Genomic DNA, 14,322 nt, shown 5'->3' on the forward strand with positions numbered 1-14,322 from the left:
TTGGTATATATAGGTAAAACAAAGTATTTTTTCTTATAATTATACATTCACATGTTTCTACTTACCACCATATTTTTTATATACACATATTTTGCGCGGCATAAAATTTATTTTTGAGCATACAAGATACTGCACATTTTGTAGTAGGTGAAGTTCCTATTTGATATTATTATATGTATTAGAAACAAAAATACTTTATCGATGTTTTACATTCCATTTTTTTGTAATATTTTAATATTAGATTTATTTTCTTTTTATGTTGATGTTATTTTTAATATCTGAACGATTTATAAATACCACTTTACCAGCAAGTGCACTACTTTTATTTCAGTTTCATCATTCACTTGGTATAATTTCATAAATTTTTTAAGTTACATATATCAAGTTATGTTTATCGCACAAAAAATTTTATGGTTTAAATAAAAAGAACTTTTCCACGAAACTGCTGATCGGTACCCAGACAACACAAGACATCCTGGAAAACGTCCACAGGATATCCACGCGCGGACATTCATTGTCCCTGCGATAGCCTTACGGATATCCCGCTTATCCTGATCTTATCCGAAACATGTTAATATGTCGCACCTATGGGACGTTCTGTAGGATATCCCGCGCGGGATATTCCGGACATAAACCGGACATGAATAGGAGATAATTATGGAATTGTTTTTTACTTTTTAGATAATAATTATAATTAAATAAATTAAATAAATGAATTAAAAGAACAGAATTTTACACAAGTAAATTTTATTAATCCTGAAATAATTTTATTACAAAATAACGAAATTGAATATAACAATGTTATTTCTAAATAAAATTTTATTAAAACAGATTAAATTAAATTTTATTAAATATAATAAATTTGGAAATCAGTCCAATCAGTCCATGTTAGATGGTTGATTGCCCCTCCTGAAATAGAAGAAAAATTAATTATATTTTTATATATATATAATATATATATATATATATATATAATATATATATATATATACATACATATATATATATACATATATATATATATATATATATATATATATACACACACATATATATATATATATACATACACATATATATATATACATATATATATATATATATATATATATATATATATATATATATACACACACTATATATATACACACACATATATATATATATATATATATATATATATATATACATATATATATATATAAAATTAATAATACACATCTCACAAACATACCTTGTATACCATTCACTGGCATGCCTCAGCCAGCTTTTTGTAGCCTCTGAGATGGCAAACTTGGTTTCATTAGGTAAGTTCTTTAGAACAGTTTCTGAAATTATTCATATATGTAAGTTTTATACATAATTTACAACATATCATAAACATAGGAACTATAAATTACCATTGATGATATCGCACAGCACAAGCTCGCAATACTTGTGCTTTCCTTTACCCCCTGCCCAGCTGAACTCTCTAGCCAGGCCATCATCAAATATCAATTTAATCAATTGTACTGTGACAGATTTAGCACATTTTCCACCTGTCCTAGCCAAATACAAAATCTAAAAATAAATACTAGTTTATAATAAAGCTAACTAATAAACATAAATTTGGGTGAACTTGTGATTACCAGTTGTGTTTTCACATCCTTGTTGTTTCTTAGACTATCCTCCACTTCTCGAAGTTCGTCCATTGAGCACAGAGGAAACTTGTTTAAAATTTCCTTGATTTGGCCCATGTCACTACTCATGACAGCCTTAGGAGACTGGAAGGAATCCATTCTCAACATCATTTCCTTCACTTGCTCCTCAAGGCCCTCCATGGTTAATCGAACTTTAGTCATCTCCCTGATGAAAATTTTCCTCGCCAATTGAATCTAGCAATTATTATCTCTGTTCCGTCCAATTTGTCTGCAGCTTTTTTTCTGGAGAAGTAATCAATGTCTCCAAATCATTATTCATGTTTTCAATTGGCTGTTCTGCACATATATTTATTCTTGTGCAACTTTCCTGTAGATTTGCAGAATCAGTAATAGCTGTTGCCTGGATATTAGCCTTTACATAGTAATTCACACGCCTTTGAAACTGCCTCTTTGAAATAAATCTAACACTTTTGAATACTTTTTTTGGCGCCATATTATATTAGAAGTTTTAAAATACTATATATTTTAGTGTGAACTCAAATTATAACTCTTAGATAGAGAACTAAACTGATAAAAATGTAAATTTATTTTTTTTCAAGTATGATATAATAATGTTTAGGTCTTTTGGCTGGTCAATATTAATTATTTATTACACACTCAAATATACATTAATTATATAAAACACATGCAATTTCCACTATTATTAATCAAGTTTAGAGCATTTGGATTTTCAATATTATTTATTAATAACACCACATATATATTTAAACAGAACAAATGAAATTTTCACTAATAATACTCAATTACGCAACAACTATAAAAGAATTCGACATATGGCGTCAGTAGCTTAATTGATGACGCCAAGCGACGCGACGGCGAAGAGAAAGGGACAAACATATACGTTTAGAGGTCTCAAGCCGTGCGCGTATGAGATCGACATGTCGTGAACCGTTCGTTATACCTGCTCGAGTCCTTTGGTTTTGAGACGTCCCCTTGCATATTCATAGGATATTCATAGGATATCGCGATATTAGGAGATTGTGAGGACAAGTGGGACATTCCCTGGCATGTCTTGTGCTGTCTGGGTATATATTAAATTCACAGCTAGTCATATTTATGTTAAACTCTATTTGAAGAGAGTGTACCAATTCAATGTAAGTTTCCTCTAAGCGGATTTTTAAATCTTCAAATAGAGTTTAACAAATGCAATCAGGGACAAAACGGGACTGTAAAGAACTTTGCTTTTAGGCTACAAATGATTGTTTTGTGATTTGCATAGCCCTACCTTTTAGTTTAACTTGTAATTCCGTGTCGAAATTTAAAACCTTTTTATGTTCTACAGCGCCTTCCCCAAAACGCGGTAAAAAATAAAAAAAAACTATGTATTAAGTTTTAACGCCATATAAGTGCAAGACCCTTCCCAGGGCATTTAGGACATGCTTAGAGCAGATTTAGTAACCTAAAGTTCGTAAAAAGGTTTTAGATTTTAAGAACTTAAAGCGTCTTTATACGTCAAAATACTGAGGTGTAATTTTAGGTTAGGTAAAATCTTGGGAGCAACGAAGGGCGAACAATAAACACGACGAAATAATAAACACAAACAAGATAGAGCTTATGCCGCTAAGCGATGAATAATGCTTCGTTCGATCATTTTCGTCATATTTCGGCCTCACTTCGTAGTTAAGTTGTCTCTATTGGTCTATCTCTATATGTTCAACGAGTACGTTAAATATAAAGCTTTCCACTGGTAATTTTTGTTATTTGAGCTTTTGGGCTGTTATATATATTAATTAATGAATAATTTAAGCTGTAAAATGGTACCACACAATGGGTTTTGCCATTTGCATCGAAAACATATAGAGAGACTGTGGAGAGGAGTTTGTATGTTATTATGACTAGCTAAAAGAACATTATTGCCAGAATTGAGTTGGCTAGTTGATGGTGAAGAAGAACTATTTTCATCATGAATTATAAAGTGTTGTGGGGCTCTTTACATCTACAGCAAGTACCTTTAAAACTACACCTCTTAGCATCATGTGCAGGAAGTAAACGAGTGCACAGTGAATGCTTTAACACCAGATCCTTACGTCCTGAAATCTCCAACTCCTTAAACTTGGAACATTTGTACAATGGATGACTTTCTTTGGAACAACAACATGGAGGCACTACCTTTTTCACCGTACTAACATGAACGATTTTAGAATTTCCCTGAATGGGTCTACTTTCTACTTTGAATGAGTTCTCTAAGGCACAGACCCTCAGCTCCAGAAAGGAAAAAAAAAATCATTTACCGTTGGAAGAACAAATTCCATGCCATGCGAGTATGGCTGTCAACCTTCTTATTCAGCATATACAACAGAATAAGATCCCAATGCTTGGTAGCTTCATATTCTGCTGAAAGAGCACGTATTTGTTGCCTCACACTGCACAGAAAATTGCTCAGAGTTTCATGTGTTCCTTTGTGTATCTGTGGTATACTGTCGATCTGCCGCAAATGGGAATTTAGTATTAAAAATTTATTGTCATAAGTCCTACACAGTGTCTCATAGGCCACAGTGTAATTCTCATTTGTTGAACTTAAAGATGATATTAGTTTTGCAGCAGATGATAGTAGAGCTCCCTTTAGATAGTGCAACTTTTCGACTTCCAGCAACTTGGTGTTATTGTGTATTAACGAGTTACAAAGATCTATAAATTGGGCCCACTCACTATAATCACTGTTGAACTTGGGTAATGTGATCTCTGGTAACTTTACATCTAAGGCTGGACTTGAATCTGCCGACCTAGACAGTGACGGGGTACCAATATTCGTAAGAGCATCTAAACGTGACATAATGTCTAAATACCTTTCAGAGTACTCTAAGTACTCCTTTTAATGTTCTCCAGACTGAGCCTTAGATTACCTCTAACCTCTCGTCTCTAGAGACCTCTAACTCTATGTAATTCACTTCCCACTGATGACACAGCTCTACTAACCTCTGTTTTCGTCTTTTTAATGCTTCAGTATTGGAATCATTTTGACCCGAGGTAACAAATTCAAAAATGGTGTCAAAATGAGTTTTTAATGTTCTATGTTTTACGATTAATGAATTTAAATCAGCCTAATGTTTTAATAGATAAATATATATGCTAACACAGCAAGTCACAAGCAAATAACTTCCAATACTAAATATAGTTTGCTAAATCGTTAATGACTTTTTATGATATCACAATATAGTTTTGTGAAAAATAAATATATTTCGTATAAAATAATACCGAAAATTTATATAATGTGCCCAATTACTCTGTGACATTAACAATATACGAATGTAATCAGTAACACTTTATGCTAAATAACACGTACATTAATTATACTATTTGTACCTAACCTTACAAGTTACAAATGTCTTGAATACCGCTTTCACGCCACGTGGTTTTCGGCTAGGATAATCCGCTATCCCGCTATGGACTCCCGTGCTCCGAACCCTTGTGTGATAGTGTCTTGTGTTGTTATTATATAAGGTGTGAGATGACCTTACAACACGTGCCCCACTTGCCTCTAGACTGCTTCTGTGCCTGGTGTTTAGCGGCCTGGACAGGATAACATCTACTGGTATTATTGGCTTTGATGCTCCAATCCTCAGATGACCCCCAGTAACACGATGACCACGAGTAACAGCGATGACAAACTCAGAAGCCTCGTGCGCCTAACCTCTTCTCAAATGAAATCTGCGTGCATCCACTCAATTCACCAATAATAAATATTGCTGCTCTATTGTTGAGCTTGAGCGTATTCAATTCTTGTTTTTAGCGTGGATAGTTTTAAGTTTCAACCATTTATGAAACTTTTTATCCACTTTCTTCACGACGAAATCGGTGTTCTATATTAGCACTGATTTTATTAATATTATCCGTGATGAAGGACCAAACTTTATGGCATAAAAGAAACACACGAAGAAATTATATGCAGAATTTATTGAACACACAGAAATAATAATTCTACATTAGCGACTTGTTGTTTGTTGCAACAATCCTAGCATAAGACACTCTCCTAGTAGTGGGAAAGGCCGTTATAGAGCGGCGCGAAATTTGAATACAAAATTTAATCGTCCAATAATTTATAGCAAAATGTATTGAAAAAAAGTAATATTAGTCTGAAAATAGACAAACATTTTCAAAATGATTAAGATAATATTAAAAATAATTAAAATAGTCTAAAATTAGAATATAAAACAAATATTAATAGAAAATAATAATCTTAATCTATAAAAATTTATAATTTATCAATGTGGACTTTTACTTACCTCTAGCTTCGCAACATAGTATGATTTACAGCTGAGTCTGAGTTATGCTCAAAAGGTTGAATTAAAAATTTATATTTACTAAAATAGTCGTCATAAGGATTGTTTAGAAATTTGAGGATTGGGATTAGAAGGTTTGTTTAAAATCTTTCTAAAATAGGCTGAAATTTGAAAATATGACAATGACTATTTAAAACTTCATTAGATTCATCATAATTAGAATTTAGAGGTTTGATTGTATTTTTAGAAATAGAATTTTGTACTGAATATGAATTATTGGATTTGGGTTTTGGATTTAGGGTGGCAAAGGATTGAAAATGTAAAGGAATTAATAATTTCGATTTTTAAAAAAAATGGAAAAAAAAGTTTTTATAAAACCGTGAGTTTTCTGAAAATAGTTTGTACTAAAGTAGTGAATCTACTAGAATCCATCAAGATGTCTATAATGAAGTGAATTCTAGATGGAATGTGAATTACTTTCATTCTGGTGGAAATGGCGCTCATTAAACCATATGATTTAAAAGAAAACTAGCTGTAAGTGGAATTCTGTCTTAAGGCAATTAAGGCATCGTGCCTTAAGGCAAATTGCTTGAACTTCCCGTACCAAAAATTATTATTTTTTTAAAAACGATTAACATTTTTGAAGAAAATTTACTTTGAAAAAATAAGATTTTTGAGAAACTATAAATTGGACAAAAAATTACTTTTTTTTGAAAAAAAAAAATTTTTTTTAAAAAAAAAATTTTTTAATTTTTTTTTTTGAAAAAAAAATTATTTTCTTTATTTTGACATATTGTGGAAGATCTGAACTTTCTTTTCAAAGCAATCGTACTGCTTTAACTGCATAGAGACAAAATATAAAGCGCGTAAGCCCCGCGTCGCTGTCTAACGCATAAGCATTGGTACGGAACCCATAGGAATGTTAACAAAACGTATGCTTATTGTTAAAATCTCTATAAAATATCTGATAATTTGATGTGCATATGTCTAATGATCATTTTTGACCGCCAAATGGCTCATTTTTTTTACTTTTTCTTCCATATCTCCGAAACCGCTAGACCTACCTCCATAAAATTTTTATCGATTCTTCATCTTGTCAATACAAGTGAAATGTTTTTTGAATTATTCAAATCGGACGCTCCGTTCTCTTAAAAACTGAGTTACCGTTTTCGGCACTTTTTGCCCCGTATCTCAGGAACGGCTAGACCTGCCTTCGCCAAAAACTAATCAGCACGTCTCCTTATCAATACGAGTCGAATGTTTTTTGAATTATTCAAATCGGTTGATTCGTGTTCCCGAAATCGTCGACGAAAATTTGTATCCGCACATACATACACACACGTACATACATACACACACACACACACACACACACACACACACACACACACATACATCCATTTTTTCTAAGGTAGGCCAAAATGCTCAAAAACCTCTGAAACGTAAAGATATATAAAAATTTTCATTTTTGATTTTTTTGCGATTACTATAACTTGCCCTACGGGAAGTTAAAAACTTCGTATATGCCTTCTTATTTGCATGATAGCTCACTTATTTTACACGCAAAAAACTTGTAACAGCACTCATTTTAAAGCTTATGTTGAGCACTATAAAACCCAATTTCACCGAAATGCATAAAATGTAAAACCTCGACACTAGATGGCTTTAAATACAACAATTAAATCTTGAACGAAATAAAAAACGACTTTGCTCTTTCAAATCTTGCTTAATATTTTTCCTAGAACACTTTATGTAATACCGATTTATTAAGATTTTTATTGACATTATTTTGTTCATTACATGAATTTCGTTAAAATGTATAATTTAGGAGATATTTGCAAAAAGACGAAGAAAAACGCCAAAAATATATGAATCTTTAGTGGCCAGTAACTTGAAAAGTATTAGTTTTTTTGAAAAACTATAGAAGATATTTTTTTATTATAATTAGCTCTTCTATCGATTTCCGACGTTATTTTAAAAAAATGTAATTACACAATTGAGAAGGGGGGTCATCCCCCCGGGGGGTGATGGCGCAACCCGAATTGTTTTCACTTTTGAATTTGAGAGTAAGATGAACCTAATTCCAAAATTTTATGAAATTCGGAGCACAGTAAAAAAATTCAGAGGTTATACCCTTTTTTCCTCTCCGTTTACTGCACTAGTGGTATTAATAAATTTATGCATACCATCATACCAATATATCAAGTAATGTATATTATATTTAATTTTTCTCTAGGATCATAATCTTAAGTAAATGCTGTCACAGTATATAGTAATAATCATATTTAGTCTAAAACTGCTTAAATGCAATATCAAAAGTTTTATTTATGCAGGGTATCGTAATATACAACTGTTGTCTTCGAAAAATGTCTTGTCATATCAAAATTTGAAGAACTATCTATATATATCTACTATAAATATTGCTTTAATGTGTGTAAATGAATTTGTTCAATTTCTGCTCGAGAATTCCTCTTCATTTAAAATCATTTTAATCTCTATTAATATATCATAAACTTGCGCCTGTCTTTCTCTATTTCTGATTTTTGCAGCCTATGCTCTTTTCTAATTCCTGGGCACATGCCATTAACACAATAATTTGTTTTCTGGTGACCCCATAACGTGTGACCAGCAATTGAAATATGCCGGAGCATCATCTGTCATAAAAGTTTTTGCCTTTATTTTTCCTATCGCCTCAGAAATTTGCTGAAAACAAATTTGAAAAAGTAATTCATCTTGTCTGTTTGAGAAACAAAAGGCAACAGGAATCCCACTCCTAAATTCATTAGTCACCAAAAGCATATGCAATTGAAAGCCATAACCGTTAGTCCCATCAACCGTTAGTCCCAATTCATTAGTCACCATCAACGCATATCTTGTCTGTACCAAATTCCAATAACATTTGCGCCTGCATGTTTGTCATAATGACAAGAATAAAGTCATCATTGCCAAGTCCATAATTACTTGTATTAAATTCTTTATAAAACACACTTTGAAGGTTTTCTTCTTAACCCAAGTAGTTACACTTGTTGAATAATTTTTATTTCTAAACGTATCGCATGGTGGTACAACTTTCCTTTTCATATTCCATATATCTTTCTTTGTAATCATGGAAGCTCTCAGTGGTAATTCTTTATTATAACAAGCTTCATGTATGTTGTTTATAATGAAGTCATCATCTACGCCAGCCTTAATTTATTCTGAAAAAAATATATTAAGAATAAAGAATTCACAAGAATTTCATACATGAAACTAAATAATCTTTAACTATACCTTTGATGTTATTTATCAAATTTTGGTTCAGACGCACATAATTTTTCAAATTTTTATGTCCCACATGTGTCTTCCAGTAATCAGCTTTAACATGTCCGTCATTATATATCTTGCATATGATTCGTGAGGGGGCAAGCATGTCCAATTTTTTTGGTATCCCTTGAAACTGTTTCTTTTGTTTGTTGTGTGCAACACCGATGGCATTATAATACAAGATGGTGCATTCATCTTTTGTTTTGTATGCTGTGGTGTCATTCTCATATGAGTTAATATCGTTCTGTTCCGTTTTCGTTTTCCAGCTGTAAAAATCTACAACAAAAGTTGCAATTATAGAAAAGTGTGTTGTATTGAAAATCTCCATAATAAAAAGTTGACAAACCACGAATTAAAGAAAAAAGCTTTTGTTCTTGTTCAATATTAATTTGATGATCTGACTCAATATGATTATGCAGAGAACTGAACCGCGTATAGGCCTTCCCGCAATCCTCAATGGGGCAGGTAATCCGAAGAGCCCTTGGAGATCCTATAAATTGTCAATTATTGTAATTTTTGTGGATGTAATATTAAACATATTTAAATAGTATTTATATTTCAATGCCTGTGAAAACTTCCCGAGAATGCAGCGATCTGGGTCTTGTAGGGGTCGTTTGTAATAATGTGGGCGATGAATATGAGTATGTAGAAAAAATAGTTGAAGAAGCAATAGGTACAGAAGAATTACGTAAAGAAGGAATGTGTGACGAGGGAAGGGTATATGAATGAAATGATATGGAAGGAATGGGTGACGAGGTTAGAGCATACAAATGAAATAATGTGGAAGAAATGGGTGACGAGGGAAGAGCATATGGATGAAATGATGTCGAATAAGTGAAGAAGGAAGAGATGATTGAAATGATGTCGAAGGAATGGGTGATGAGGGAAGAACATATGAATGAAATATTGTCGAAGGAATTGGTGACGAAGAAAGAGCATTTGATAGAATGTCTGTGAACGGAATTAGAGAATAAGGCAGAGCATAAGAATGAAGTGCAAGAGATGTTTCAGGATTAATTCTGAAATTATTGTAAAATGTGCGGGGGATATTGGAGTCTTGAAAAGAAATATTAGAAGTTGAGGAATGAAAGGTTTTGATGTGCCTTTGCAAAGAAAAAAGGTATGTAATATCTTTTGGCAAAAATCTATAATAATTATGGCAAACATACGATTAAAATAAAACATATACTAAAAAACATGAATAATTCACAAAATAACAGAAAAAGAAAACCAAAAACGCACCGGAAAAGGAAGGGATAAACTATAGTATGAAGCAGATTAATCTCAAAATAAAACATAATAACGATAAAATCTCATTGAGCATGCAGCAAAAGTGAAACACTTCTGACATATAATAGAGCAAACTTCACACCTCATTTTAGGTATACTGAGTAACACGACCGACCTCGCAGTTGTATTGACAGGCACATGATGCCTTCAGGCAGTGTTGCCAACATTAAAACATAAAACCAAAAGTGTAAATATAAATGCAGGTAAACCAACAACGAAAAAATAAAAACCTTAACTTGTAAGATGAAGGAATGTTACTGTCAACCTTACTATTTTGACGTATATTTATTGGTTAGTATTTGGATTTTTAAATCGATCTTAAAATGTTGAAAAGCGGTATGAATGGAAATATTTTATACATTTTGTTTTTATAACATTAGAGTTTTTGGAATAAATAGAATTAGTTTTGAGCTACAAATATCTTTTATGTTTGGTCCAATATTTGAACTGTATAAAACATAGTTTGTTTTACCAGTTCTCACCTCACGGAATTCTGCTATGAATTTGTGAATTGCAACAAATGATGCTTTGATCATTTTGTAAGTAACTTCTAGTGATTCCGCATCCGCCATTATGCACAATTATTATTTAACTACAAAAAATATTGCAAATATTATAATCACAATGCCGTGACAAAATACCTTAGTTTACTATAAATAATTAATGCCTTATGGTAAGATTAGGCAGAAACTAAAATGACATAATACTTAATATAATCTAACGAGGTGATGAGTGATCTGCGACTCCTGTGTTGGTACAACCAGTCAGCAATACAGCAACAGTCTTTCACTTTTATATTATAAGATAACAATAAGTTTGATTAATGACTCACGCCCTCGTGTATGCAGAACACGAGTCAACAATAAATCTTGATCCATTCTCCACGTGTGATTTTAGCCTCGATATCCTCCCCAAATAGTGTAGAGATTTGCCAATTTTCACGAACTCGTCGAACTGAGCAGCGTGCTCCATATTGTTTACGAACGGAATAGACCACTTCTAATGCCGCATGCGTAACAAAATAAAACACGCCGGTAAAGTAATTGATATATAAAACTTTTCTCACCACAGTGTATAAAAATCTCAAAAATATAACTTGCAATGGTAATTATCCGCGAGAAAGACCAAATTATGGTAGAATAAAACACTGAGTTGAGTGACTTATTATTATTAATATATATTCAATGATGTTTCTTCTTCGGCTGTTTGTAATGAAAGAGGAGGTATTTTATAAAGTCTAAGAATGAATAATTTTGCTCAAAGATTATACTATATTGAAGCAGAAATCTAGCATGTTTAGTGTAGACAATGCGTTTATTTTCAGTTTTGTGCCTTCTGTATCCATTTTGCATATACTTGCAAAATGTGCGTCATACACGTACCGAGATTTATTACAATGAAACGGTGTTAATTTCTCCAAAGAAGGATTTTTGGTTCTTTCCAACCAAATTAAGAACATTCAAAACCATATTTATTTGCTACCAAAGTTTGGTTATTATATTAATTTTTACGTACCTTATTACTTCTTGCTCTCGACATGCATTGTAACATTACTTTGTGTATTTCGGCACAGTGGTACACTACACTTCGACATGATACTTGCTTAGTTCTTGGTTCACTGAAAAATACTAATCTCTTGTAACTCAACTGAATTCAACGAACCAACCAAACGAACTCAACTTCGATTACGTTTTCGAACATTCTTATATTGCACTTGTGCAACGTCTTACCCGATGCGTGCAAAATTGTTTCAAAGAGCGAGATTACGTTTTCTTTTACTTAATATATCAATTGCATACAAAAAATTACATTCAAATTACAAACTAATTCTAAATCATAACTAAAACAAAATCATAATTATATATCACATTTTTTAGTGTTATAGCGCTTTCTTAAATTATTTTTTGAAAAAACATACAAAAAGTATTTCCGTATTTTGTAATTTGTTCCTGTCTTCTGTCCTTTAAATTTCTTTCTATCATCAATATTTTCTCGTTGTCTTGAAGGATCTTTTGTAAAATACCTGAAACTAACCAAAGAATTGCTCTTTTCTTTTCTTTTAGTTTTGTCATTTTGACCAAATTATCAATTTGTCATCTTCGATGAGTCCAACTTTTATTTCATTTAGTTTGTTTTTCGTCCAATTCCATAAATATTTTCTCCGACCACATTCAGTTAAGTGATGTATGATACAGTTATGGATTCAGCTTTGGCGCCAGGGGGTTAGGGTTTGCTTAGTAAAAAAAAGGTCACGCGAACAAATAGTTGCAATTATTTCAAATAAAATTTAGGTATTTTATTAATGTAAATAAGTACTCTACACCTGAAAATCGCTATATAACATATACAATAAAAATAAATATATAAATACATATAAAAAATAAAATATATATTAACTGATTACTCATAACATTCAAATATGTAATTATTACAAAAAAACAATTTACTAATTATATAATAATTACAAAACATACTTAATAATTTAAAAGATAAGCAAAATACACATCTTCAAATTACAAAATCATTTTTTCTTTTGTGTCTTCTCCCAAAACGCGTTATTACATTATCGACATCAATCGCTTTATTTTTATGTACATGGAAAAGTGTCAGTCCTGCCAAACGATCTTCCGCCATTGAAGATCTTAATCATGGTTTGGTTCTACGCAACGTAGAGAAAGACCTTTCTGCTGTAGCCACACTGACAATACATAATTTGTAAAAAAAATTCTTATGTTGGGATACATATAAATGTCTCAATCTATAATAATCTCAGACATTAAGGTACTGTGTAGTGCATAAATTAATGAATTTGTGACAATAATAAATTATACACCCACCTAAGACATCACTTAAGCAGATGGAGGATACAATAAAGTCAGAACTGCGTAATGTTTGCAGCAAGCAATGTGCATTGTTGGCTGTTTCATTGTCTTACCAAGCAGAAATTTTATTTAAGTTGTCTCCTTGAAACTTTCTACCCAGCGTGTTTCACAAATACCTTGCATGACAGCAAGTTCTAACTTAAAAATTGCTTAGCAGATGCATTGGCAAATGCCACAACTCTTCTCATTATGCCAGATGGATTGCGGCAGGAAACTAGATTTTGCTAGTGCATTATTGAGAACATGATTGTTGCATGTGTAATGTTTAGCATGGATCGTAATTTTCATTAACTTCTTCACTGCACCTTTTGTATTTGATGCCACAACCGAGCAGCTGTCAGTTCCAATACCCACACGCCAATATAAATCTAAATTTTATTTCGTACACAAGTTTTGAACAATTTTTGCTAACATTTTACGTGTCAATCTAGGCCCTATGTCACCTAAATTATTGTCTTCAGAGCATAATATGTATCGCAAAGTCACAAAATGTTCCTTAATAATACCATTATGAAAATAACGTAATGAATGAGCTGTGAGATATGTGATATATCCGTGGTTTCGTCAAACAAAATAGAAAGATATCTGGCTTCCCGCCAGATAGTTTCTTGAATGACTTCTGCACACACATCTATTAGTTCATTTTGCACAGTTTTGCTGATGTATGTGGCGTTGGCACTTGAAGATTCCAAGTGATGCTACAATGCAATATCACCATAATCAACACGGAACTTAAAAAGAGCTCTAAAATTTTATCATTCTGAACATACATAATAAATATAATTTTAGAACATAAAAATAGGCAATAAAAATCAGATTTTAATTATTTTTACAACTTGTTATATTTTTTCTGAAATATGGATCTGTTTGAGGGAAGTTGGTTTATTTTATTGGGGTAGATTTTAAAAGTTCTGACAGATAATAAAG

General features: G+C 31.9%; 2 protein-coding genes across 2 annotated transcripts; both read right to left on the reverse strand.

The window, feature by feature from the left end:
• Positions 1-878: 878 nt before the first annotated feature.
• Positions 879-2,070, reverse strand: LOC113365627. The gene is made up of 4 exons (XM_026607138.1): positions 1,629-2,070; positions 1,401-1,560; positions 1,235-1,328; positions 879-909 (listed from the first exon to the last, which is right to left on the reverse strand). The coding sequence occupies exons 1-4, from the start codon at positions 1,839-1,841 to the stop codon at positions 879-881; spliced, it is 498 nt and encodes a 165-aa protein (XP_026462923.1). The 5' UTR covers positions 1,842-2,070.
• Positions 2,071-3,927: 1,857 nt separating this feature from the next.
• Positions 3,928-4,473, reverse strand: LOC113365628. Its single transcript, XM_026607139.1, has one exon. The coding sequence runs from the start codon at positions 4,471-4,473 to the stop codon at positions 3,928-3,930; it is 546 nt and encodes a 181-aa protein (XP_026462924.1).
• Positions 4,474-14,322: the final 9,849 nt, after the last annotated feature.

Source organism: Ctenocephalides felis, unplaced genomic scaffold (assembly GCF_003426905.1).
Source record: "Ctenocephalides felis isolate EL2017-DRISC unplaced genomic scaffold, ASM342690v1 CF-g0.4_SCAFFOLD_01163, whole genome shotgun sequence".
NCBI lineage: Eukaryota > Metazoa > Arthropoda > Insecta > Siphonaptera > Pulicidae > Ctenocephalides > Ctenocephalides felis.